This window comes from Ceratotherium simum, chromosome 16, assembly GCF_057802395.1.
Source record: "Ceratotherium simum simum isolate JZ-2026a chromosome 16, ASM5780239v1, whole genome shotgun sequence".
In the NCBI taxonomy this organism is placed as follows: domain Eukaryota; kingdom Metazoa; phylum Chordata; class Mammalia; order Perissodactyla; family Rhinocerotidae; genus Ceratotherium; species Ceratotherium simum.
In genome coordinates, this window is record NC_141915.1 from 58,204,159 (window position 1) to 58,231,484 (window position 27,326).

At 42.9% G+C, this 27,326-nt stretch overlaps 1 protein-coding gene across 6 annotated transcripts in view; it reads left to right on the forward strand.

The window, feature by feature from the left end:
* Positions 1-27,326, forward strand: part of TNRC6C (trinucleotide repeat containing adaptor 6C) — a 148,440-nt gene that overhangs the window by 87,438 nt on the left and 33,676 nt on the right. For all 6 annotated transcript variants that reach the window (XM_087441688.1, XM_087441684.1, XM_087441686.1 and 3 more), the window contains 5 exons: positions 2,576-5,173; positions 17,985-18,191; positions 20,646-20,812; positions 23,554-23,634; positions 25,110-25,167. In XM_087441688.1, coding sequence (XP_087297814.1) covers positions 2,576-5,173; positions 17,985-18,191; positions 20,646-20,812; positions 23,554-23,634; positions 25,110-25,167 — 3,111 coding nt within the window. The remainder of the gene's footprint in view (positions 1-2,575; positions 5,174-17,984; positions 18,192-20,645; positions 20,813-23,553; positions 23,635-25,109; positions 25,168-27,326) is intronic.

A 27,326-nucleotide genomic window follows, 5' to 3' on the forward strand; every position in this document is an offset into this window, starting at 1 on the left:
CATCCTTATCTGTTCTATCTTCTTCCTGTCTGTGGCTTGTTTTTTAGCTTCCTTTATATGATGTCTTTTGTCATGCAGATGTTTTTAATGTTAACATAATCAGATTTATCAACTTTTTTTAATGTCTCTGTAAGAAGATAAATGTCCCAGGTCATAGAGACCATCTCCCGTATTTTCTTATTAAGCTTAAAAAAGTTTTGCTTTTCATAATTAGGTCTTTAATCCATCTAGAATTTATTTTTGTGTGTGATACGAGGTAGGGATCTCCTTTGATTTTTTTCCATATGGCTAGCCAATTGTCCAGCAGCACTTATTAGCTAGTTCTTCCTTTCTCCACTAGCTGTAGTGCTATAATTCTTATCCATCAAGGATAAAACACGTCTTGCAAACTTAACATATAATTGAGTGAGTCCATCAAATTGGGGGCTGAGAACTAGTCAAAAAGCATTTCACATAAACCCTCAAAGTAGACCATTAACAAAGAGCTGATCCCTTTACAGTGTGACCTCTTATGGAATGGAAAAGATAATATGTATTCAAAAGGTACCCCACGCCTGGAAAGGAGCGCATTGGTAAGCCAGGTTGTTAACCTCCTGCCTTCTGGGTGTGGGTTGCAGTGAATGCTGCCCTAGTCAAGAGGTGAGTGGCCTGCCTCAGGGTAAACCCTGTCCCTGGGGAGGCAAGACAGCTGGGAGAGTGAACCCTGTAGACTCACTGATAACAAGCAATAATCTCTGTTTTTTAACTTGGTCTTATTTTCTATGTTAAATAATGAATGGCTCATTTATCTCTTTAAATTAGTTATTACATAAGCTAGTTTTTATAGTATATGCAAAAGCAGTAGGGGAAATTGTCATAAACCAGGGTTACAGAGACAACACCTAATACTTGGGATTAAAAAACTTAGTTATTTTATAGTAATTTAGATACTTAAAGTTTTCTGATGCCTGTCTTCGTTTTTCCTTGGTAGTTTTCACCTGAACTTACCTACCTACTTTAGAATCACCTAGAGCATAAGTCTAGATGCGTTATATCCTTTTTAAATCAGGCAACAAAAATCATGTCTTTTTTTTTTTTTTTAAGGTTGAAGTTAGCTTTGATATGTTCTTTCTAGTGATAGTGATAATTCAAACTTCCTCTTTTTCCTTTAGCTCTATCAAACTTTAAAAGAAATTTCCTTTGGGAAACCCAGTGTTACTGTCTATGAGTAAGATTTTTCTTGTTAAAATAAATTTGAAGAGAATATACTGATAAAAAGGTTCTAAAAGAGAAAAAATATTTTATTGCAGTTATCTGTATATCATACTACTTAAACTCTGTCAGGAATTTCTAAATTGTGTGAGTTTGTCGTATGATAAGTTAATTTTATATTATTTTTATTTATTTTTGAGTGATACATACTTGAATATCAAGTCTGCTGGAAAATTCATTTGAATGTAAGTTTGATTGCAACATTAGAAATACTCAAATAATTAGAAAACCATAGGAAATAAAATGAAGCTACCAAATACTGGATCCTTTAAAAGGATCATCAGTAAAATGATATAAATACTATAGGAAGATATCGTATAAAGTTATTCTGGGGATCTCCAAAGAAAAGACTGTAGGGGCCAGCCCCATGGCTTAGCAGTTAAGTGCATGTGCTCCGCTACTGGCAGCCCGGGTTCGGATCCCGGGCGCACACCAACGCACCCCTTGTCCGGCCATGCTGAGGCGCCGTCCCACATACAGCAGCTATGACATACAACTATCTACTGGGGCTTTGGGGAGAAAAAGGGGAAAAAAAAAAAAAAGAAAAGACTATAATTTAAGGAAATAGAAAGCAAGTGTAGAAGGAATCCTTAGAGATCCAAGAAGATCAGATGTAGGGCTGAGAATATTTTTTATTAATGCACAGGAAACAATGATAAACCATAATTGCTGGTAATAACAGATAAAGTAGTATAAATGTAATTAAATGTTTCTAATCCTTAATACCTTGGTGACATAAGATAGCATTTCCTAATTACTCTTCTCTCTCTCTCCCTCCATCCCCCACCCCCAAGATATTGGTTCTGTTATATGATTCTGCAGTGCATTTGCAATTCCTTTCTACAGCATGAGCTGTGTAGCTTCTATATAGTACTGTAACTCTAGTTAGAGGTTTTGAAGAGAACTGCAAGTTGTATTCAAGAATCCCTGTGAACTTCGTGTTGTTGCCAGTGTTTCCCAAAGAGTCTGAGTGTTTATAGGTGTGTATAACTTTCCAAACTGCTGCATTCCAGTTCAGCAGCTTTCTGTACTACAGGCGCTTTCAGAGATGCTCATGTGCTGATGATGTGCATTGTGATTCTTCTCAAGAGGACTAATAGTGTGGTGTAGTGGTAAGAATTAATATAATTTTAGAAACATTAACTCTTTTTTAAATGGGACCTACTAAGAAGACAAAAAACTTTTTTCTTTAAGTCATTTTTTAGCATTTGTCATTCAGAATTGAAAATTCGAAATAAAGAGCTTCCCCCAAAGCCTAGTTAACAGTTGATTCATTGACAAATAGGAGGAAAATCTAATTTTGAATTTGTTTCATCTTTTTCAGATCTCAGTCACAGTGGATTGGCAGATCATTATGAAAGTTCCCACTGGGGACAGCAGCCCACTTACAGAAGCGAAGCCAACTGCAGCTGGGATAAAGTAATAATAGATAGAACTGATAAGGAGGCGTGGCCTTCCATCACAGGAACAGAGACTGAATCTGCCTCAGAATGTACTACAGACACTGACTCTGCCTCCAACTGTGGCTCAGAGAACAGTAGCATGGCTACAGGGAGTGCCCAGGGCAACTTCACTGGACATACCAAGAAGACCAATGGCAATAATGGCACCAACGGCGCACTCGTCCAAAGCCCTTCGAATCAGAGTGCCCTTGGAGCAGGGGGAGCAAACGGTAATGGAAATGCAGCCAGGGTGTGGGGTATATCCGCACCCTCCAGCTCCAGCCTAGCTCACTGCTCTCTCAGTGCTGGGGATGGGAAAATGGACAACATGATCGGAGATGGGAGAAGTCAGAATTGCTGGGGTGCTTCCAACTCCAATGCTGGCATTAATCTTAACCTTAATCCTAATGCCAACCCAGCTGCCTGGCCTGTGCTTGGACATGAAGGAGCTGTGGCGACAGGCAACCCTTCCAGTATTTGCAGTCCAGTCAGTGCCGTAGGCCAAAATATGGGCACCCACAACGGGAACCCAGCAGGCACTTTGGGTGCTTGGGGGAACTTGTTGCCGCAAGAGAGCACAGAGCCACAAACGTCCACTTCTCAGAATGTGTCTTTCAGCGTACAACCTCAGAACCTTAACACTGATGGACCAAATAACACTAACCCCCTGAACTCTCCACCAAACCCTATCAATGCAATGCAGACAAATGGACTGCCAAACTGGGGCATGGCTGTTGGTATGGGGGCCATCATCCCGCCCCACCTGCAAGGCCTTCCTGGTGCTAACGGATCATCAGTTTCTCAAGTCAGTGGGGGCGGTGGTGAAGGAATTAGCAGTTCTGTGTGGGGACTGTCCCCAGGTAACCCTGCCACAGGAAATAGCAATTCTGGGTTCAGTCAGGGGAATGGAGACACTGTGAACTCAGCATTAAGTGCTAAACAAAACGGATCCAGCAGTGCTGTCCAAAAGGAAGGAAATGGAGGAAATGCTTGGGATTCGGGACCTCCTGCTGGTCCTGGAATCCTCGCCTGGGGAAGGGGCAGTGGCAACAATGGCGTTGGTAATATCCATTCAGGAGCTTGGGGCCACCCCAGCCGAAGCGCTTCTAACAGTGTGAATGGGGAGTGGGGAAAGCCCCCAAACCAGCATTCCAATAGTGACATCAATGGGAAAGGATCAACAGGGTGGGATAGTCCTAGTGTTAACAGTCAGAATCCTGCCATGCAGCCTGGCAGTGAACACGTGAACTCTTGGGCCAAAGCTGCATCTTCTGGAACTACAGCAAGTGAAGGAAGTAGCGATGGTTCTGGCAGTCACAATGAAGGAAACACTGGGAGGGAAGGAGCAGAAGGCCGAAGGCGAGATAAAGGGATTGTAGACCAAGGGCACATCCAGTTGCCAAGGAACGATCTTGACCCAAGAGTTCTGTCTAATACTGGTTGGGGACAGACTCCAGTAAAGCAAAACACTGCCTGGGAATTTGAAGAATCCCCTAGGTCTGAGAGAAAAAATGACAATGGGACAGAGGCCTGGGGTTGTGCAGCTACTCAGCCTTCAAACTCAGGGGGGAAGAACGATGGGTCCATCATGAACAGTACAAATACCTCTTCAGTATCTGGGTGGGTCAGCTCACCGCCTGCTGCTGTGCCAGCAAACACAGGTTGGGGAGACAGCAGCAACAAAGCGCCAAATGGCCCAGGGGTGTGGGGGGACTCGGTAAGCTCTACTGCTGTCAATAATGCTGCTGCTGCCAAGAGTGGCCACGCGTGGAGTGGGACCGTAAATCAGGAGGACAAGTCACCCACCTGGGGTGAGCCTCAAAAACCCAAATCTCAAAACTGGGGAGATGGACAAAAATCTAATCCAGCCTGGAGTGCAGGAGGGGGAGATTGGGCAGATTCGTCTTCTGTCCTTGGACACTTGGGGGATGGGAAAAAAAATGGCTCTGGATGGGATGCTGACAGTAATCGATCAGGGTCTGGTTGGAATGATGCTACAAGGTCTGGGACCAGTGGCTGGGGCAATGGCACAAATGCAAAGGTGAATCCAGGTACAAACTGGGGAGAGTCTTTAAAACCTGGCCCCCAGCAGAACTGGGCCAGCAAACCCCAAGACAACAATGTGAGTAACTGGGGAGGCGCCGCTTCTGTTAAACAGACAGGAACGGGGTGGATCGGGGGGCCAGTCCCTGTCAAACAAAAGGACAACAGTGAGGCCACGGGCTGGGAAGAACCTTCTCCACCATCCATTCGACGCAAAATGGAAATTGATGATGGTACCTCAGCTTGGGGTGACCCAAGCAATTACAACAACAAAACTGTAAACATGTGGGATAGAAACAACCCGGGCCTCCAGAACAGTACCACAGCCAATAGCACCACCACCACGACCACCACGAGTAACAGCACGAACGTGAGTGAGACGCCGCCGTCACACCAGGCCAGCGCCCAGCTGAATCGATCGCCACTGCTTGGCCCAGGTATGAGAGGGACTTTATATGACTTTAAAAGTAAAAAAAAATAGTTTATCCTCGTTAGATATGCATACATACTCTGACTAGTGTTTTTATAGCAAATGAAATTAAACTAATTTAAGTTCCTTTCACCTTGTAGTATTGTATTTAAGTATTATCCAAAGAGAATAAATAAAGTAGGATTCTCCAGTAGCCTTCTATCCAGGAAAAAAAAAGTATTAAGCACTTTCAATAGAAAGGAAAGGAAAGAAGAAATCCATCTTCATCAGGAAAGATTGGGGACCATTATGTTAGTTTGTGTGTACTTACAAAGTCTTCATTTCTTTATGAGATAAACCAGTGGTTCTCAACCCCGGCTTCCATTAGGATTACGTGGGATCTGGGGGCCCTGGGGGATACCAGTCTCAGAGATTTCTAGTGTTGCTGGTGTGGAGGGAAGCCCATTTGCTGGTGGTTTTTAAAGCTTCACAGGTGTTTCTGATGTCTAGCTAACACTGAAACAAAACTGTTTTTGTAAAATGTGAATGGCATTGGGCCGGCCCGGTGGCGTAGTGGTTAAGTTCGTGCACTCCGCTTCAGTGGCCCAGGGTTCACAGGTTCGGACCCCCAGCGTAGACCTACACACCGCTCATCAAGCCATGCTGTGAAAGCATCCTGCATACAAAGTAGAGGAAGATGGGCACAGATGTTATCTCAGGACCAATCTTCCTCAGCAAAAAGAGGAAGATTGGCAACAGATGTGAGCTCAGGGCCAATCTTCCTCACAAAACAAAAGTGTGAATGGCATTATATTATGCAAGTCATATTTTGATTTCTGTTGAAAGAAAATCCCTAAAATTAGATTAAAACTTGTGTTTTGAGTTCCTGCTTTGTGCAAGGTACTCTGCTAGATACTGTGGTGGAAAAGAAGATGATAAGATGATCCAGACCAGAGCCTGCCCACAGGGCACGAGAGTTGTGACAGAGAAAATGAACACACAGCGTGGACCATGAGAGATGCAGATAGCTTTTGGCTAGGTGTTGTAACCGAAGAACCAGCAGTAGCCCCACATTTCTAACTAGAATGTCGGTCCATGGAACAAGGTATCCCTGGGCTCCAGACATGGAATCTGCCTAAGCGATGAGTGAGAGCTGGGTTCCCCAAATCGCAGAGAGAGAATATAATCCAAATGAGGGCATTATGTTCAGGGCCTTCTCTCTTCTACATACTCAAGCAACTAGAAGCTTCTGCATAAAGGCACACACACAGTGCCGGGAAAGCCCCCCACCTCCTGCCCAGTGCGCTTTCTTTCCTGGCCACTCTGGCTGTTATGTCCTTCTTAGACTGAGCCTCGGTCGGCATCCCTCCAATTTCTATGATTGCTGGTATAGTTTTGGGACAATACAAAGCAAGTCTTAATTTCTCTTCCCATTCTACAGTTTTTCAAACTTGCATATGGTTATGTCCCATCTACCCACTCTTCAGGAAGTATTCCTAGCTCCTCGTAGTTGTGATAGCTATTCCTCATAGTTGTGATTTTAAATGCTTTTTATTGTCATCTGGAAAAGTTATAGCTTGTGAGGGTCCTTGTGCCCGGAACTGATGTCATTATTATAAGTATGGTTTAACCAGTGCAGAATTAGTTGAGATTATAACCTCCCTCACTCCTAAAATCGTATTCCTGGTAATGCATTCTAAGTTTCATTTAGCCTTTTTGAGCCGTGTCACACTATTTGTCTTAAATTTAGCTTGAAATCTGGTCTTTCTTTTTGTTAAGACCACTGGGAGGCCCTCCTCGCTCAGGACTATTTCTGGTGCAGTTGGCTGCTTGGTCCCAAGTATAGAACTTTGTCACTGTAAACTTGCATTCCAGTCCACCAGCCCGTTGAGATCTTTTTGAACCTTGATTCTGTAATCAGCATATTAGTTATTCCTTCCAGTTTTATGCCTTCCCTAAATTTCATAAACATGCCATAAAGACAAGACTAAGGGTAGAGTCCTTTTCCTTTCTCCATGGTCACTCACTCAGTCATCTATATATGGAACTGAATTTGCATCCAGAACCCAATCTATAAGGGAGTCTGGAAAGTGTAGTTTTTTAACTTTGGGCCTCTGTAATACAGGAAGGCTCATAGAAGGCAGTGGAATGGATGCCGAGTGCCTGTTGACTCTGTCGTGTGCAGAGATTTGTTTAAAAAATTGTTCTGACCATTGAATGTCATTCAAACAGATATGAGTAGAGAATCTGTGGTGCACCCCCACTGCCTTGTACCAAAGCTCCATCAGATAGCCAGTTGAGGCTGGTTGCTTCCATTCCTCTGCCTCTGATCCAGCTCCCACCTCCTCAATCCCATGATTTATGATCATCCAACAAAGCTCTATAGTTTGTAAGGTTTCTCATGGTCTCATACCCATCTACAGTAATGCTTCTAGGACTGATACCTTTATCTTTTTATTTAGCATACACTCATTCGAAATACATTGTTGAACACCTGTTGTATACTAAGCATAGCAGGCAGATGCTCAGGACATGACAGCGAGAGAAGACAGGAGCTCTGCCCTCCTTGAACCACCAGCTGGCAAGAAGACAAGTACCCACACAATTAAAGTATGGTGTCAACCAGTCATGACCAGGAAAGTATGGCATATAGGATGGCACCTAACCAAGATTTTGATCATGTGGGGTCAGGGTGAACAGACATTGGATAGTAGTACAGAAGAGTATTTCAGATAGACTTGCATATAAGCCCTAGAGGCAAAGAAAAGGTGGCATATTTGAGGAACAAAAAGAAGTTCAGAGTGGTTGGCACTTGGGGTAAGTGGTGGGAGTGACAAGAAGGCCTTGCAGAGAGAAGAAGCTAGAGAGGGGCCAGGGCAAGATCAGGCAAGGTCTTTTAGGCTATATGAAGGAGGTGGATTGTATCCAGAAGTCTAGGAAGCCAGAGAGAAGACTTAAGCAGAGATTGAATGATCAGACTTATTCGTAGAATCATTCCAGCTGTAAAATTAAGAATGGATCAGTGGGAAGCAAAGCTGGAGAAGAGGATCTGAGCTTGGCCAGTGTTTTGGTGGTGATGGTAGCGGCCTGGATTGGAACAGTGGCAGGGGACTGGAGACAGAGATGGCAGCAAGACTTGGAAACTGGATGTGTGAGCAAAGAAGAAAGATGAGCAAAGAGAGTTCAGAGCTTGGGCAGGTGGGCAGATAACTGTGTCATTCACTGACTTATCCGGGAACACAGCAGGAAGCACATGTCCCATGGAGATGACAATAGAAGTTGGATATAGAAGACTGGGTCTCAGCCAGAGATAAGGCTGAAGGTACAGCTATGGGAAAGTAGTGGTGATGAGTAGAGGGGCAAGGTCAAGAGCAGAAATTTAGTTTAAGATGGTGGAGTTTTGAGCATGTTTAAAAGCTGATAGAGGGCCGGCCTGGTGGCTTAGTGGTTGAGCGCGCGCGCTCCGCTACTGGCGGCCTGGGTTCAGATCCCGGGCGCGCACCAACGCACCGCTTCTCCGGCCACGCTGAGGCCGCGTCCCACATACAGCAACTAGAAGGATGTGCAGCTATGACATACAACCATCTACTGGGGCTTGGCGGCGGGGCGGGGGGGGTGGGGCGAGGATTGGTAATAGATGTTAGCTCAAAGCCTCTCTTCCTCAGCAAAAAGAGGAGGATTAGCACGGATGTTAGCTCAGGGCTGATCTTCCTCACAAAAAAATAAATAAATAAAAAGAAAAGCTGATAGAAAGAAGCAAGTAGAGAGGGAGAATAGATGCAAAGGACAAAGATCCCTTTGTCCAGTCAGAGAGAGGGCACTTCATACGTCTTGTGGAGGAGGCCAGGCTGTCTGTGACCAGAGGGCAAGGGGCACCTTTTGGTGTTCTTTATTCCCGGAGAGCATTGAGGGCATAACCTAGAGTGGAGGGGGGAGGGGAGGGCCGAGGTGTGAGCAGAGACGAAGTTTGCATTAGGCTGTGTGGAGAACGGAACCGAGAGCTGCCCAGGGGCCCCCGAAGGATTGCTAGCCGATGTGCACTGTTCCACAGTGGACAAGCATTCATTTATTCAGCACTCTGGTTTTGGGAGATACAGCAGGGAACAAAGCAGACAGAATCCAGGACAGCAGGGAACAAAAGAGACAGAAGTCCTGCCCTGGTGGGGCAAGTGCTCCAGGAAGGGACCCAAGGCTACATGAGTGAGCAAGTATGTGTGTCGTGTGTCCGGTGGTGAGAATGGTGTGGAGAAAGGAAGCGGGGAAGGGAGTCAGGAGTGCTGTGGGCAAGGGGAGGGAGTGTCGTCTTGTGTAGAGAGGCCTGGGCATGTGGGCCGCTGTTTGGGTTTCCCTGGAAGCGTTCAGCAGCTGGGATGAAAGGAGAGCTGTCCTCCTTTCTGCCTTCAGTTCAAATACCACTGCCCTCCACAGCCTCCCCTGCTCCACCAGCTGGACGTGAGCCCTCCAGCCCTCCAGCCTCCTCTCAGATTCCTTGGCAATTCACTTTTACTTCTCTGAGCCACCACATCAGAAATCCTGTATGGAGCTCAAGACTATTTTAGCCTCTACATACACTTCAGTGTCGCCAAACCAAAGATCAAAAACCTGGTGGTCCTTGAGCTGTACCTGGTCCCACAAACGTGCCTGTTGGCCCACATTTTTCATGTGAATAAATATTTTTTAATGAAAATGTTGTATGTAAAATTCCATATTTCTAGCTTCTTTTGGGAACCTGGAAGGTCTGACACATTGGGTGCACATGGCAGCAGTCAGCTGGAGTGGTACCTGTAGATAGGGCCTGTGCTTTCTAGTTTACCACACTCCCCACCACTCCCCGTTGTGTCCCAGCACTGAGGCTTTTGAGCAGTAGCCATTGATCATCCAGCTTGTGCTGTTGCTCTTCTTATGTGGGCCTATTCACATTGACTGGCTGGCTCGCTGAGGTATTTGAATTTGTGATTCCTATTTTTTACTAATCTATGACTAACATTTCTAGGCACTTAAATTTTATAAAGTACTTGAGGGGAACAGAGGAAGCAAGAAGGAAGAAAGATAATTGATGCCAAAAATGAAGGGATATAGACATTAGGACATGGTATGGTCTAGTGGGAGATGCCAGTAATGTGAAATTTAGTGGTGTAATTAGCATTGTAGTAGCAGTATGCACAAAGTATTCTGAGAAGAGTTGATGGTTAAAAATAGCTGTCATGTCCCACCCACCCAAGACTTTCTCCTGGAAGCTCTCGTTCCCATGGCTGTGCTCATAGGTCACAGCTGGAGCCCCCTCTTGCTCCTGCTCATCGTTTCCTGGGAAAGTTCCAGCTGAAGTGTGCCCTTGTGCCCACACTGGGTCCTGGCGATGAGCGTGGGCTGGCAGTGCTTGGTCCTCCCCTGTAAGCCTCACAGCCCCTTGGGCCTCATTTCACAGGTGAAACCTGGGAGGTGAAGTAGCTTACTGAGGGCACACGTGTGGTGACGAGGTGGCTCGGCCTCAGATGTGTGATGTGTAGCTTGCCTGCTGCATTTCTTTTTTTTATTTTTATTTTTTAAATTGTTTTGTGTGTGTGTGTGTGTGTGTGTGTATGTGTGTGAGGAAGATCAGCCCTGAGCTAACATCCACGCTAATCCTCCTCTTTTTGCTGAGGAAGACCGGCCCTGAGCTAACATCTATTGCCAATCCTCCTCCTTTTTTTTTTTTCCCCCAAAGCCCCAGTAGATGGTTGTATGTCATAGCTGCACATCCTTCTAGTTGCTGTATGTGGGACACGGCCTCCACATGGCCGGAGAAGCGGTGTGTCGGTGCGCGCCCGGGATCCGAACCCGGGCCACCAGTAGCGGAGCGCGCGCACTTAACCGCTAAGCCACGGGGCCAGCCCGCCTGCTGCATTTCTAAAGTATTACATCCATGACACCCCACAGAGATTGGAACCACATTGCATTTGTGATTTTTTTCCTCTTTTTGTTACCCTTAGAAGCTACTCTTACTGGGACTCGACCCTGGATAAATGCATTTCTCTTTAGTTAGAAGGGCCAAGATCATTCTTTTTTATATGAAAAATATTTATTGATAATTTTTTTAACAAATTGTGTATATTATCACTGAATGCAGAAGAAGGACACTGTGCTCCATCCCCCACGGTGATGTTGCCGTGTTCCTTTTTTCCCCGCCAGCCCCTGGGCCTTAGGCACGCATGTGACCTGTAGTTGTAGCGGTAGTGTAGAAGCAGCTGTGAATTTTGTTTTAACCACTAAACAGAGACAAACAAAAAGTTAGATTTTTTCCATGCAGTAAGCCCATATGCAGAAACTGGGTCGAGTGTGTCGTACAACATATGATGGGGTTACTGAGTAATGTTTTCATTTATCATGTTAGTCTCTCTTTCTCTCATGACACAAAGTAGCTGCGCTGAGGCATTATCCCTGCCCTGTGTTGCCGGTGGTATTCGAGTCTCCATCCTGAACCAAGCATCATTTTGCAGTGAGAGCAGAGTTCATCACCCTCAGGGATCGCAGGTGATCTGAGCCTATCACTTGCCAGCCTGTTAGACCGAGCGAGCCTTTGAGCCGGTAGAAGGGACAGTCACGCTTTCACACCAGTTCCCTTCATAGCGATGACAACGTGCTGGTTCCTTTTGGTCTTCTCCATTCATTATCGCAAATGTCAGCCCTTGGCGCTCCTTGTGGGTGTTGTGCTATCTGGGCAGCCTCGATCAGTGGTGGGAGCAGCAGTCCCTCACACTCACACTCAGAGTGCTCGCTCCGCTGTGAGTTAGCTAGAGGCTTGAACACTTGCCCAAACTGGTTTTCATAAATAGATGGGAGTTCCCCACTCTAAACAAAGTCATACACCTGATGACTGTCTGATGAAGTTTCCGCTATTTATACAGTTAGTCTTTTACAAGTATTCTGCAATTTTGCCATTGACCTATGCTGATTTTACAAGATTTTCACTTATCTCAGAGTTTGGGTTTTAAGTTGTTTTTAAAATTGTCTGAGCGTTACCACTTAAGGGTATTGATCTCTATCTTACAAAATATGATTCCTCAATTACATGTTTTTTTATGTGTCCAGTTTTATAGAAGTAAATGCCACAGGACAATCATTTTTGTCTCATCCTTGTTATATTGACACTAGTTTTCTGATGAGCCTGAGGAAAACCAATGTTAATTTAGGAAACGCAGTGTAGCTTCATAAGCTGGATTATTTGGATCTGGTTCAAACCCATTCTGGAGATGGAACACAGTGATAATCTAGAGAAATGTCCCTGTGCCTGCCTTTTGTTCAGAGATGGTAAGCTGCCTGAGGAGGACTCATGAGGTTGTAGTTAATGTAGAGTGCCAAGCTGTGTAGGCTGGCTGGTGCAGCCCCTCCTCTTTAACATTGCCCTGGTGATCTAGTGTGAATTGAGCCAAACGTGCAAGACCTGCTAGCCTCTGCCTTGCTGTGGCAAGGAACTACTAAGTCACTGGAGAAGAGTCGGTTATCTTGACAGCTGGTGGAGATTGGCCAGAGTGAGCAAGCGCAAGCATAGCATTTACTCACGTTTCTAAGGGAATGAAAGCAGATCCTGAAAATACTTAGCAGCCTGATTATCTAGTGCACGTAAAAATAAATATTCTGGGACACTTAAAAATCAATTTGCAGACACAGAAGAACATTGAATGTTAATTAATAAAACTTGTGATGAATAACAGATCTTCACAGTAGACTCTGAATCTAACAATGAGATTGAGGGAGAACCTCCAGAGGTGGTTTCTTTCATCCCCAAACTCTGTCAGGTTTCACCAAAACATTTAGATCATTTGAAAGGGATTGGGAGTAGGGGTAGAGAGAACACTAAACAGTTAATTTGGAGTCAAATATGAAGGCCACTGTGGACTTGAGCCGAGCTAAACCAGTGACATAGTGGGGTCATGAAGTCTTGCCTGGGGTTATATCTTCCAACAGTGGAGGGAAGTGAAATAGTAGTACCGTCGGCAAATCAGAAAACCAGATGTTTCTAATGTTGATCTTATTCCAGAATATTTTTTTATCCATTTTACTACCTGTTCTCCTCAGCTCCTCGGGAATATCTAGCCATCGCCAGGCGTTTCAAACTGTCCAATAATCACTGTAGTTGTCTCATACAAGGTGGAGAAGGCTCCAGCTAGAGGCAAGCTTTACTTTGCATTTAGGCACTTAATCTAGTGACATTATATTTGCTTTATCTCTTAGTTTTCTGGCACAGATATTATAACCAAAGGCAAAGATCCTGTGAATTAATCAGGGAAGTGGCCTATCATCTGTTCACGAAACTAAAACTTGGAAGAAATTGGCTTTAGGAATCCTCTGCCGAGGTAGATAAAACATGTATGTTGTTTCCCTAAGTCTCCTCAAGAGCAGAAGCTGGAGAGCATGGTCCTTCCGGCAGGACTTGCTGTCCTGGAAGCTCACCTGCTCCTTTGTCGTCCTTTGGTGTCAAAATGTTACCAAAAAGTCAAGTCATCTACAGATGGAGTGAGTCAGCAAGCTGCTGTGAGAGCTCAGCTCTTTTCACACTGTCACTTCAGAAATAGTCCCACCAACCTCTCCAGCCAGAGGAATTCGATTTTAAGCACCATGCAGTAGTCACTAAAAGAGGACTGATCTGAGCATTATGCTTTTTGTGGATATGGGGTTTTTCTTGAGTTTGAGTTTGGTTATGGTGTTTTTCTTTCCTATGTTTTGGGGGGGTTGGTAAGTGGGGCTGGGGTTGGAGGAGGAGCAGGGAATCGGAAGTCCTGCTAAAAAAGTAGGAGGAGATGCCTATCAGTGCAAGTCCTGGGGATACGCATGAAGGTTTTCACTTTTGGTTCCTTCAGTTCAAAAGGAATAAGACAGTTAAAAATACAGTTTGGGGGCCGGCCTGGTGGCGCAAGTGGTTAAGTGTGTGCGCTCCACTGCGGTGGCCCGGGGTTTGCCAGTTCGGATCCTGGGCGCGCACTGACGCACCACTTGTCAAGCCATGCTGTGGCGGCGTCCCATATAAAGTGGAGGAAGATGGGCACGGATGTTAGCCCAGGGCCAGTCTTCCTCAGCAAAAAAAGAGGAGGATTGGCAGATGTTAGCACAGGGCTGGTCTCCTCACAAAAACAAACAAACAAAAAAATACAGTTTGGCCCCCTACATATCAATAAGAAAGAATTAGCACACTTGAAATCTGTTTTAATGCACTAAAATAAGAAGTAAGGTTTTTTTTCTCTTTGTAATACCTCCTCTCTGTGATGACCCAGTAGAGCAGGCGAAGGAAGCTCTTCTAAGAGGCTGCTGTGCAGCTCAAGGCCACGTGGCCAGCTTTTGAAAAGGACCCTTGTCTGTAACCCTCAAATAGAGTCCCCTAAATTTATAACAGAAGTGTCAAATGCCACGAGACAAGGCATTCTGAAAGGTAGGATACTTTGCCATCTGAGTGAGCAAACTCTTCTATATAATACCTATCTTGATTTCAGCTTTTTTTTTTTTTTTTTTTTTTTGGTGAGGAAGATCAGCCCTGAGCTAACATTCATGCTAATCCTCCTCTTTTTGCTGAGGAAGACCGGCTCTGAGCTAACATCTATTGCCAATCCTCCTCCTTTTTTCCCCCAAAGCCCCAGTAGATAGTTGTATGTCATAGTTGCACATCCTTCTAGCTGCTGTATGTGGGACACGGCCTCAGCGTGGCCGGAGAAGCGGTGCGTCGGTGCGCGCCCGGGATCCGAACCCGGGCCGCCAGTAGCAGAGTGCTCGCACTTAACCACTAAGCCACGGGGCCGGCCCCCCTATCTTGATTTCAAATATGAAAAATTAATTGTTGCTGCAGCTACCAATTCTGCTCTGTCCCTCTATAAGCCAGTAGCTAACCAAGCATTATAATCCATTTACATTACATTTAAAGGCCATTGGTGTGAGCAAAATCCCATCTCGTTGATGTTTGTCAGTACCTAAAAATGCCAAGCACATGGCAAGCACTCAAATCCTTAATCAACTGAATTTTTAGTCCCTTATCTTTATCCTTCCTTCACTTAATTATAATTGGCCACTTTTTAACTGAACCTTTCTTCCCAAAAAGAACTGCCTGTCATAAAACTACATAACTAGCATCCGTGGAATAAGCTAGGATTGATTTCTTATTTCACAGAAGAAAGAAGGCCATCTACCAACTTAACTGTCAGTAGTGCTTAAGATGAGAATCATTAAGTCAGGTAAAGATTCTCTTTCCGTCAGTTCTATTTCCTGGCCTTGATTCTGCTTCATGTTCGTTTTTATACCAGTCTTCCAAGTGTACACCACTTAGGCAATCTCTTTTCTTCATTCTGGTAGAAAATGAAGATTGTATATTTAAAATTGAATGAAAACCACATATTCTGGTGGCATTTCATTATTATTGTTATTTTATTCCCAAGACTGTATTTGTTCAATTGAAGAAAGTAGATAATGATTCCTCAACCCCACAGTGCAGAAATATTTTGCCAAAAGCGGTAGTATTTGAAGGACTACTTTTCAAGTTTTATTATCAATGTTTTAAATCTAAGGTAGAAATCTGTTCTGCCTCATTAAGCCCAACTTTATAAGAACCTCTATAAAATTATTTACAAAAAGGATACCAAATTCACTCCAGCAATAAACACTAAACAATGGGAGATTATTTATTTTAGTAGTAATATGAATTTAAAATTATTTTCTGTCTACTGAAAGTGTTTGCTTTGCATCAGAAATATCTAGTGTGCCTCAGTTTAAGACCTCTTCTAGGGGCCGGCCCGGTGGCGCAAGCGGTTAAGTGTGCGCGCTCCGCTGCGGCAGCCTGGGGTTCGCCAGTTTGGATCCCGGGTGCGCACCGACGCACCGCTTGGCAAGCCATGCTGTGGCGGCCTCCCATATAAAGTGGAGGAAGATGGGCACGGATGTTAGCACAGGGCTGATCTCACAAAAAAAAAAAAAAAAAAGACCTCTTCTAGAGCCTTCCGTGTGTCCAGTGGTACGTACGTTCTGATTTATGTGTTAGTTTGGCAATGTACGTAAATTGTATTCTTGCCAGAGATCAACTTAAAATGGAAATATTGTTTTCTTGATTTTTCAGTAAGCAAATATTCTTCCATTTATTTCTAAGATTTTGAAACATGCTGCTTGCAAATTGTTTGCCTTCTATATAAAAATACTCTGTAGACATTTCTGCTTCTTTAACAGGAATTAAAAACTCTTTATAAAAATCAAACAACTATAATTACCGTAGTCTTAATATTTATTCTTAGTTTTGACTTAGTTAAATAATTTATACTATTGCCTTTCAAAGATGGAAGTATGGCAAACAAATTTTAGATGGATTCGTTATTTAATTACCTACAGTCAATCAGTAGTTTTACAGCTGATGGGGCTTTAGTAACACCTGAGTTATTTTATCTTGTGAAAACATTCATTATTTATATCAGCTATGTTAATTTTCCTGATTTAATTTTGTCCCTTCAATTTATGAAACTACTTCTCCCAATATACATTATTGTTTTCTGTGTAGTTATAGGTAATTTTACAGTTAGCAGTTGCCGACAATAACTGATTAGAGGTAACTTCCCTGTTATTGGTAATAATTTACATAATAATACATTGCTCAGCATAGAGCTTGTAATTTAAAATGATTCATTGGTTGTGTGTCCTTTTGTCTTTAATCAATATTTTTGCATTTTATTAGAATAGAGAGCATCAAGGGAATGGATTCCATGCTGTTTCTAGTCAGAAAGTTAATAAATTTCACAACTGAGATGGTAACATCCATGTTGCAACCAAATAATTTAAAATCTATGGTTAATTATTTGTATGTTATGCCTTCTATTCTTCAGTTAGTATTTAAAACATTCTCCTTTCTATCTCTGAGAAACTATGTATATGAACATTACAACTGATGTGAGCTATCAGTATGACTGTCAAGTGTCAAGTGAGCTTATAGGCAAAAGCGGAATGATCAGAATGTGGGCTGATTTGGAAAAATGAAGTTTACCTATGTAACGTAAAGTGTTTTTCTTACTAAAATGTCAAAAGAGTGGGGAGATCCTTATTGTTGCCTGGTCCCATGACTTCTTCTGTGCCTCTAGATATTGATGCCGTAACCTAGATTCATTAGGTACCCTTATTTAGTTTCATATATACCCTTGTCAGGTACCAGTTCCTGATCAAGATGCTATGGTAAGAGGACTGGGCGAGGAAGAAGGAAGAATTTCTGAAAAACCCTTGCAGTCACTGTGCCTATGGGAACCACCCTGATCCCTAATTCCTTCACTCGGTTCCCATCTTAAGGCAAATCCCTCAGCTCTTGCTCAGCTCACTAGGTGGTACCTGGGAACTGTCTGCATTCTCTAGTTATTACTTTGTCTGTACATGTTTAGTCTGCCATCCTCTCATTTTTTTTACCCAGATCTGTATCTTTGATGGTTGGTCAAAAGATAAGCAAGAATAATTTTTCAGTATATATTTGCAACTTGTAGCTTTTTCTTATAAGACAATAATGTAACATAAAATTTCTTTAGGTCATTACATATAATACCAGAAGTAAAAAAACTACTTCTTACGCGTTAGTTTTAAACAAACCTTTTAAACCCTGTTATGTTGCAAATACTCTGAATTTAATAGTCTTTAATGTTTAATGGACTTTCAGTTTTAAGTGGGTGAGGGTCAGCAGTGAGAAATTTACAATTTTAAAAAGCTAAACAAATCAGATTAGATTTAATGTTGTCTCTTTTTCACTTTCCACTAAAAGCCTAAAGATAGATTATCTTGAAATTACCATTTTTACTTTTTCTCTCTGTTTCACTTTTATTATTTTCTCTCTCCCTTGACACCCTTTTCGGTTTCATCAGGCTGGGGAGAAATGCCTAATGTTCATTCAAAGCCTGAGAACTCTTGGGGAGAACCATCCTCCCCTTCTACCCTGGTTGACAACGGCACAGCAGCGTGGGGCAAGCCGCCCAGCAGTGGCAGCGGATGGGGGGATCAGCCTGCTGAGCCAGCGGTGACATTTGGAAGAGCCGGCGCTCCCGCTGCCACCCCAGCCCTGTGCAAACCAGGTAAGCTAGAATTCTGCCTGCCTTGTATCGGCAGTTTAGAAATGAGTCAGTATTTTATTTAGAGGGATCCTTTTCACTGAATTTTAAGAGTTAATTTTTTAGAACACTTTCCTCATTTTATTTACGCTTTAAGACTAACATTAGGGCCACCCCGTGGCTTAGCGGTTAAGTGCGCGCGCCCTGCTACTGGTGGCCCAGGTTCAGATCCCGGGCGCGCACCGACGCACCGCTTCTCCAGCCATGCTGAGGCCGCGTCCCACATACGGCAGCTAGAAGGATGTGCAACTATGACATACAACTATCTGCTGGGGCTTTGGGGAAAAAAAAGGAGGAGGATTGGCAATAGATGTTAGCTCAGGGCTGATCTTCCTCACAAAAAAAAAAAAAAAACTAACATTAAACCAAGACTATAAAGAAATATTTGTCATGTCTGATACATGAACACAAAGGAGATTTTAACAGAAGTCCATGCTCTCCTTTTTTAAAAAAAATAAATACAAGAATCAGAACACTATATCATATCTGCTTGATACTATTAGTAGCATCCCATTTCTCCAGCAGTGTTCTCCTACCTGCCACTTTAAACAATTTACACTTACTATCTCACTGAGCCAGGTGGATCAAGCATGCCATTTTTGCCTCTTGAGATTAGGTTTTGAAAACATATATTACGTTACAGCTGTCTGACACTTCTTGCCTTGCTTTCATCTTGTAAACAGAATTCTGCTTTGGATACTCCAGGTTTTTTTCTTTTTCTTTTTCTTTTTTTTTTTTTGTGAGGAGATCAGCCCTGTGCTAACATCTGCCAATCCTCCTCTTTTTGCTGAGGAAGACTGGCCCTGGGCTAACATCCGTGCCCGTCTTCCTCCACTTTATATGGGACACCGCCACAGCGTGGCTTGCCAAGCAGTGCGTTGGTGCGCGCCCGGGATCCGAACCGGCAAACCCTGGGCCACCTCAGCAGAGCGCGTGCCACTGGGCCGGCCCCTGCTTTTTCTTTTTTCTGAAAAAAGGAAAGAAAAATTGTGCTGCGTTTTCCTCCCGTTATCTGAAAGTATAATACATACACATATAAAATATACATTCTCACAAGTGTGCAGATCATGTTTACCAAGTGGAATTCTGTCATTTGTGGGTGTTTTGTAGTGTGATACTTATGACATTAGTGTGAATATAAGATTGCTGAGTTAAGTCTGATATTAAAGTTAATTGTTCACATGGCTGCAGAAGCTTCATATATTCTTTAGACATCATTAAATGTCTTAGATCTTAAAATGCAACTTTATTGGTTTTGTATTTTGTTACTTTGCTAACACTGAATAGTATGCTCTGTATAGCCACCATTCTGCTGGATTATTTATTCCACTCATATTAGTTTTTGTTACAAATCTAAAGGATAAGGGACCTTCTGGGTGTTTAGATTGACATGCCATTTTGAAGCGATATATTTGTTTTTGTAATTTGTCCTTGGAGGCCCAATTATATGTCTCTCTACCTTGTGAGCAACATATCTTCATCATCTTACAGACTCCACCTACCTGTACTATCACCTAATCTTTGGCCTTCTTCAGGTTCTCCCAGGAAGTGAAAATTTGGGGTAGATTTTACACCAAAAATCACTTTGTATTTTTTTTTTTTTTGGTGAGGCAGATTAGCCCTGAGTTAACATCCATTGCCAATCTTCCTCTTTTTGCTGGGCTGACATCTGTACCCATCTTCCTCTACTTTATATGGGACGCCGCCACAGCATGGCTTGATAGGTCATGCGTTGGTCCGCGCCCGGGATTCGAACCTGCAAACCCCAGGCCACCAAAGCAGAGCGCACGAACTTAACCGCTGTGCCACCAGGCTGGCCCATATTTTAAGAAAGGAGAAAAAGTAATATCCTGAAATTGAAACTAGGTATTCAGCTTGTAGCTCTATCTGCCTAAGGTCTCAGCTGTCTCCGTCCTGTTATTCTGAGAGCCTCTCCTAGGAGCTTGTAAGAAGCATCCACTGTTGGGCCCACCCACAGACTTGCCGCGGTTCTCATGATCCCCAGGGTACGTTGGAGGAGCACTGGTCCATGTGGCTTACTGCTGCAGGTTTGGATCAAGCGGTGATTAAAAACCATGTGGAGGACAATGACATTTTTCAGGATTCTGCATTTTCCTAGCCATTTCATACCATGTAGAGAGTGCCACCTTCTGCTGTAGCCCCAAAGTGATCTATAGTCAGTTAAGGAAGTTTGGAACAATACAGACTATAACAAATAGCTGGAGTTTGAAAACAATATATATACATATATATCTAGTAGGAGAAATTCAATTCTTAGGTCCGGGGGAAACGAAGTAGTAGAAAGGTAGATTACAATACACTCCTTTTGTCCTGCCTCGCCCTAAATGATGTGGTAGTGCAGCATTGCCTGCTATGGGAATGGTGAATTTGATAGGTTCGTGTTCGCTCTCTTTCCAGCTTCAAAATGTATGCAAGAAGGCTGGGGCAGTGGTGGGGACGACGTGAACCTCGGTACTAGTCAGTGGGAAGATGAAGAAGGAAGCATGTGGAACAATGCTGCTTCCCAAGAAAGCACCTCCTCCTGCAGTTCCTGGGGGAACGCCTCCAAAAAAGGACTCCAAAAGGTGTGTGCGACACTAAAGAAAAGCAACTCTAAGAATCAGTGGTGCTTAAAAACACGTTCAGTGTAATGGTGGTATCTCCGATTAATGGTGAAAGACTGAGGTTCTCAAAGTGCTCTGAGGACCCTTGGAGGTCCCTGAGGCCCTTTCAGGGGGTCTCTCCTAAGCATAAGGTGGAGTTTACCAGAAACTACATGAAATTGATGTCACAGCAAAGCGAATACAGAGACAGACATGAGAATCAGCTGCTTCTATGAAGCCAGACAGTAAAGAGCTTTGCAAGCATGCACAACAGTGTCACTCTTCTTGCTAAAAATTTTTGTTTTAGAAAATATAATTATTTTCCATTAAAAAATGTTATTTATGTTAACATATAATGGGTTTGTTATTGTTATTTTTAAATAAATTAATAAATATTTTTTTAATTTCTCAGTTTTAATTTCTAATACAGTAAATATCGATAGATACAACCTATATAAACAAAAGTTTTTTGGGATCCTTGTCTTTAAGAGGGTAATGGCGGCTCGAGACCAAAAAGTCTGAGAACTCCTGAGGTAGCCATTACGTAGTCTTGAAACAAATGGGCAGCCATCTGGAAAAAGTTAAGTGAGATCCACAACTCATATATGCACTAAGACAAATTCCAAGTAGATCACAATTTAAATGTGAAAAATAAAAATATAACAATGTTAAGAATTTTTAAAACAATCTGGGAGTGGGAGAGGCCTTTCTAACTATGACCAAAATCTAAAAACCATAAAATGAAAGACTTATAAACTTCAGTAGATAAACAAAAACTATGCATGACAGAAAATACCATAGTCAAAGTCAAAAGACAAATAACAAACTGGAAAAAAATATTTGTAACTCATGTCATAGAGAGGGCTGATCTCCCTGATACATAAAGAAAAGTCCTAGAAACTGATATTTTAAAAAAATTAACCAGTAACCCGATAGAAAAATGAACGGAGAATATGAATAGATGATCCATAGAACAGGAATACAAATAGCTCTTAAACCTGTGAAAGAATGTTCAACTTGACTTATGGAAAGAAAATTCGATTTAAAACAATACCAAGAGAAGCCATTTTTCATCTCTCAGACCAAAGAAATCCATAAGTTTAATAAACACCCTCTGTTCACAAAGCTGTGAGAAAACCAGCACTCTCATAGGTTGCTATTGGGAATATAAATTAGGATAACCCAAACGGAGGGCAATGTGGCGTCATCGGTCAGAGTTACAGCAGTGTCAGCGCTTTGACAGTGTTTCCACTTGTCGTGGGTGTAGCACATGACATTTGTACAGTTTTCTATTGTAGCATTTTTGTAGTAAAAAATGAAAATAACTTAAATGTACATTCATGGAGTAACTAGTTAAATTGTGCCACATCCATATTACGGAAAGCTACACAGATTTTTTAAAAGAAATTCTATACGTATTGTATGAAATGATCACCAAAATATATTATTAAATAAAAAGACGAGATACAGAAAAATGTGTATAGTACACCACCGCTTTAGAGGGGCAGAGAGCAACGGAAGAGAAAAATGTGTAACTCCTGATGGCTTCTATAGAGTTAAAAAAATCTTGGGAAGGATAAACTCCAAAGAGTGGTTTCCTCTTGGAAAAAACAAGACCTAAGCAGCGAGGGGATGGTAGGAAGAAGATGCTTTCGTGTTTTTTTTTTCCTACTTTCCAGTCGTGTGAATGTATTATCTGTTCAAAAAAATTTAATTTAAAAAAGCATTCAATTAGCAGTAAGCAGAACCCAGAAACAAAAATCAGGGCTCTCCTGATACGGAGTAGGAGTGACTGCGGACTTCAGAAAGAAGTCTTTCTACAGTCGGGCTGGCAATAACCCAATTACTGATGGGACCATAAATACCAAATTGGTAAAATATCGTATCCTCTTGGCAAATCTGGCTCTGGCAGCAGAGTGGTGATGAAAATAGCCTCCAAATGAGCTGCTTCCTTGAGGAGAGAAGGCCCATTGGTTTAATATGGCCCCACATGCTCTGTTCCCTCATTATGGCAGGCTGGATTTTGAAAAGCACTGTGAGGAATATTTTTAGAGGAAGATTTTTTTCCATTGTATTAATGCATTGTTGGAGTCTTTGTAATTGTAGAACCGGGGGGAAATACTGAGAATACGGTTCTCATCTTGCTCCCTCAGCCCTTTTGTGGCACCCTCCCGGCCCCTCCTCTGCTCTGCTGCTTTCTCTCTAGCTCTCGCCTTTCTCTCCCTCCCTGGAACTTTACCATTTACTTTTTCTCACCCTAAGGGCTATAAGCAACGAATACTTAATAAATTAACAGGGTTTTCGTTCCTTTCTTCCTGTTGCCTTTTCATTCTATTGGAATGAACCCTTGTATTTTTTCATCTTTTAGAATAAAGCTTATAAAAGGGCAAAAACTGTAATTTTTAGTAAACTTCACAAACTGTTAGCATGGGACCGTGTTCAAGGGAACTCTTACTACAAGTATTTGATAATGGAAGTAGTACATACTGTGATGAACTGAATTCATTCTCTGGGGAAGAGAAGTAATTATCTTGCTTTTTTAAGTACATAAATTACACACATATGCCAGCCTGTTGACGTACCCTGAAGCATTCCATAGTACTAGCCACAAAGTACTGTCTGTGACTTTTAGATCACCGTGAATTTTAGACATCTTCCATTTCTAGAAGAAATGCATTAAAATGTGACTCATGGACTTTCCCCTTGCCCACACTTCGCTCTAGGGCGTGAAAACGTCTGGCAAGCAGGACGAGGCCTGGATCATGAACCGGCTCATCAGACAACTCACAGACATGGGCTTCCCGGTGACTGCTGTCCTGTTTTACTGCTACCCACCATGTGTCCTGCCGTGCATGGCCCCATTGTGTCCTGTCCACGTGTGTCATGTGTAACGAGGAAGGAAGACTTTTGAGGGATGAGACTGTTGACATAACCTAACTTGTAAATTCCCCTTTCACCTGGGCACTTCTGTGTAGGGATCATTGCTTTGAACTACAGCAAAGATCCACATCATTTCTATCAGGAAAGATGTGAGAGCCTTTTCCTAGAATAAAAAATGCTGTGTGATTTTTAATTTTCATTGGTTTATACAGTTTTATATTTTATTTTAATTCATAATTAGAAGTGAGTTTTCACTAGTTTATGCCATAGATTGACAAAGATCACAAGAGAAAATTTGGTATGAAGTACTAAAGCTTCGTGTCCAGAGAAAGAGTCCTAACCAAAATGATTTAGTTTCTGAGTTTCAATCAGATCATGTGTAGGGAGAGTTCGAAATCACAGGGTATTCTTCTGAAAATATATCACAGTCTGTCCAGTTCCTAAGATGGAATGGCAGGAGGTCAGATAGCAAGGGATACCGCCTGTATCTGCCATGTATTCCTGTCAAATGTCTTCTTTCCAAATCTTTATTCAAATGAGAACTTATCTTGTGATTACTGTGGATGTCCCTGAAGAGTGAGTCCAGAATGGCCCCAGTCTAGAGGAGAAAACTACATACTTCACATTGGGCATGGGCCCTCTGACACTGAGCAGGGCATGTAGCCTGGGTGACCCAGCCTCTTCACGTATGAAGTGATGGGAGGAACAATGGAGACCTGCCCTGGAGTCCAGATTTACACTGTAGTACTGAAACATGGTGCCCCTGGTTTTAGTCTTCCAATGGGATTAGTCTGTTCCAATCATAGGGATAATTATCAAAATGAATCTACTTATTTTGTTTTGTTTTGTTTTGTTTTTACATTTCTTGGTGAAAAGTAGTTGACAGCAGAGCTTAGAGTCCGTGAAGTAGAGGATGAAGCTCTATGCTCTGACTCTTCCAGTGACTTTCCCACAGCTGCTGGCATGAGAGAGGGGCAGATGGAGATAGGGCTTGTTAGCACAGGAGTCTGTCCTACCCTACTGTCTGCATGTGTCCATGTCCCTGGCTCTGCTCTCCTGGCAGAGATTTTGTCCTTGCTGAACCGTTACTAGCCTGTGTTGTACAGAAACAGTTACAGGGTTCTACTGGCACTATACATTTTATTTTTAAAGTGTTAAATACAAGTTCTTTACTCTAAAAATCAATTCAATACTTATCTTATTACAAGAATTTTTTATTTAGAAGACATTTATCTCTAACCTCAACAATGAAGAAAAGTATTTCCAGTTCCAAAACCTAATAATATTAGGTTAATAATAATCACTTCCCTAAGTTGATAGTGATAAAACTCTTTATAAGCTTTTCTTTTTTTCTTTTTAACATGCAATCCTAATGAACACTCTTATTTTCCCCACACAGAGAGAGCCAGCTGAAGAGGCCTTGAAGAGTAATAATATGAACCTTGATCAGGCCATGAGTAAGTAAGATGACACGCTCAAAGCACATTTTTTTAAAGGTACCAGTTTGTGGAGTTTTGACTTCCAGAAGTGTTTCACTGTAGTCGTGGCTGAATGGTTGAACACATGCTGGGTAGTCAGGACCAGGCCGCAATGCAGGAGGAGCTGCACGATGGTCATTAACCACGGGCGAGTCTCTTGGGACTGGGGCTCTGGGGACGAATGGCCAAATGCTGCAGGGAAGCGTGTTTGCTTCTTTCATTTTTTCCAGAACTTCAACAAATAGATGCATTTTTTTCCATCCATTTTGAGGGGAGGTGATAATGACACTCTTGGAGAAAGGTGCTGGGACCACCGTCCAGACTTCGTTTGATACTGACTGGGCACATTTCTCATGCCTTGCTCCAGAATGAGCTCATTCAGGGGCCTGCAGAAGCATCACATGCTGGCTGAGCACTTACTCTTGTTGAGAGATGAGAGTCAGTGTCAGAGGACAAGCTGGAGCTGCTTTAATAATAATGATGTTAGATATTTACATGTAAAACACAGCTCACTCTGGTTGTTCTTGGTGCTTATGTTCTGTAAGGTCACTGCAGACACTGATCAGCAAACACCGAACCATGGCTCCCAGAGGGGTACAGGATTGGCTTCCTGCGAGCCTCTGGCCACAACATTTTTGTCAACCAGCTGGTATATAAGCTTGCTTTATGTATGTTTCTAATTAAAGACACGTTATTTGATACGTATTTCTCACAAATAGTCATATGCCATATTTCTTTATAATAAAACATTAGCTAAGAAGAGTTTAACATTTTCTTGACCCTGGGTAATGTGACTATAAATTTCTTTGGCTTTTAGACTCAGACTAATGCTGCCGGCTGGGCCCTTTTTTTATTTTTTATTTTTTTTTTATTTTTTTTTTAAAGATTTTATTTATTTTATTTTTTGCCCCCAAAGCCCCAGTAGATAGTTGTATGTCATAGCTGCACACCCTTCTAGTTGCTGTATGTGGGACTCGGCCTCAGGATGGACAGAGAAGTGGTGCCTCGATGAGCACCCGGGATCCGAACCCGGGCCGCCAGCATCGCAGCGCGCACACTTAACCACCAAGCCACAGGGCCGGCCCTGGGCCCTTTTTTTAATGTCATCTCTGAAATCCACAAATTTAGCCACTTTTCCATAACTTCATCACACACCATAGATGTTTCTTTAGCTCTTTCCGAGCAGCCTTACATACAGATCAGTGACTTTTCCTTTTTCTGGATGTACCATATTGTTGATTCATTAACGTTGAACTCATCGCCAGCACCACCGTAACTGGCGCCTGAATGAAGCTTATCTAACCTGTGTTCTTTCCGTGGGGCACATCCCAGCCTTCCTGCACTCAGAAACACTAGATAGCACTTCAGCACTACACTTGGGAACCATTTTAAACATCAGAATCACCAGTAAAAAGCACAAAAATGTGAAGAACATGGCACTAAATAGACCATGAAAAGGACACTCGTCTGCCGTAGGAGAGCTGGGATGAGAAGCAGAGCACCGTCTTGTTTGGCCTGAGCTACAAATGTGTGTGTCGGGCAACTCAGATTCTTCACGGCCCTACGCATGTCCACAGATAACCACAAAAGTGCCGCAATTACTGATTTTGGGGGCTACAAATACATTTTATCTAGTAGGTGAATTCACAAGTACAGAATCTGCCAATAATGAGGATCAACTTTATAATCACTTGCAGGTGCCAAAGCCTATGGTATAAGCTGCCAGGACAGAGAAAAAAGTGAGCTGGACGAAGTTAATTCTAACTTCTTAAAATTGTGAAATAGTACAAAGTTGAAGTAAGCCAAACAGATTCTAGTCACTTGACTGAAAGACCATGAGGACAAAAACTATGTCTGCCTTGCACTGTATTGTATCTCCCCCATCTAGAAGAGTCCTTGCAACTAACAGGGACTCAGTAAGTGGAAATCGGTGGCTGGGAGGTGGGGCAGAGGAACGGTTTTAGACGAATAATCAGGGAAGGCCCCTCTGAGAAAGTGACCACTGAGGCCTGTGTGAAGAAGGGGGCTGCCTCCCAGGGGAGAATACCGGCCGAGCCCTGAGGGGCAGAGGTGGCCAGGGTGGCTGGAGTGGACGAAGCAAGTGGAGAGGAGCAGGAGCGAAAGGAGGGCTGAGAGTA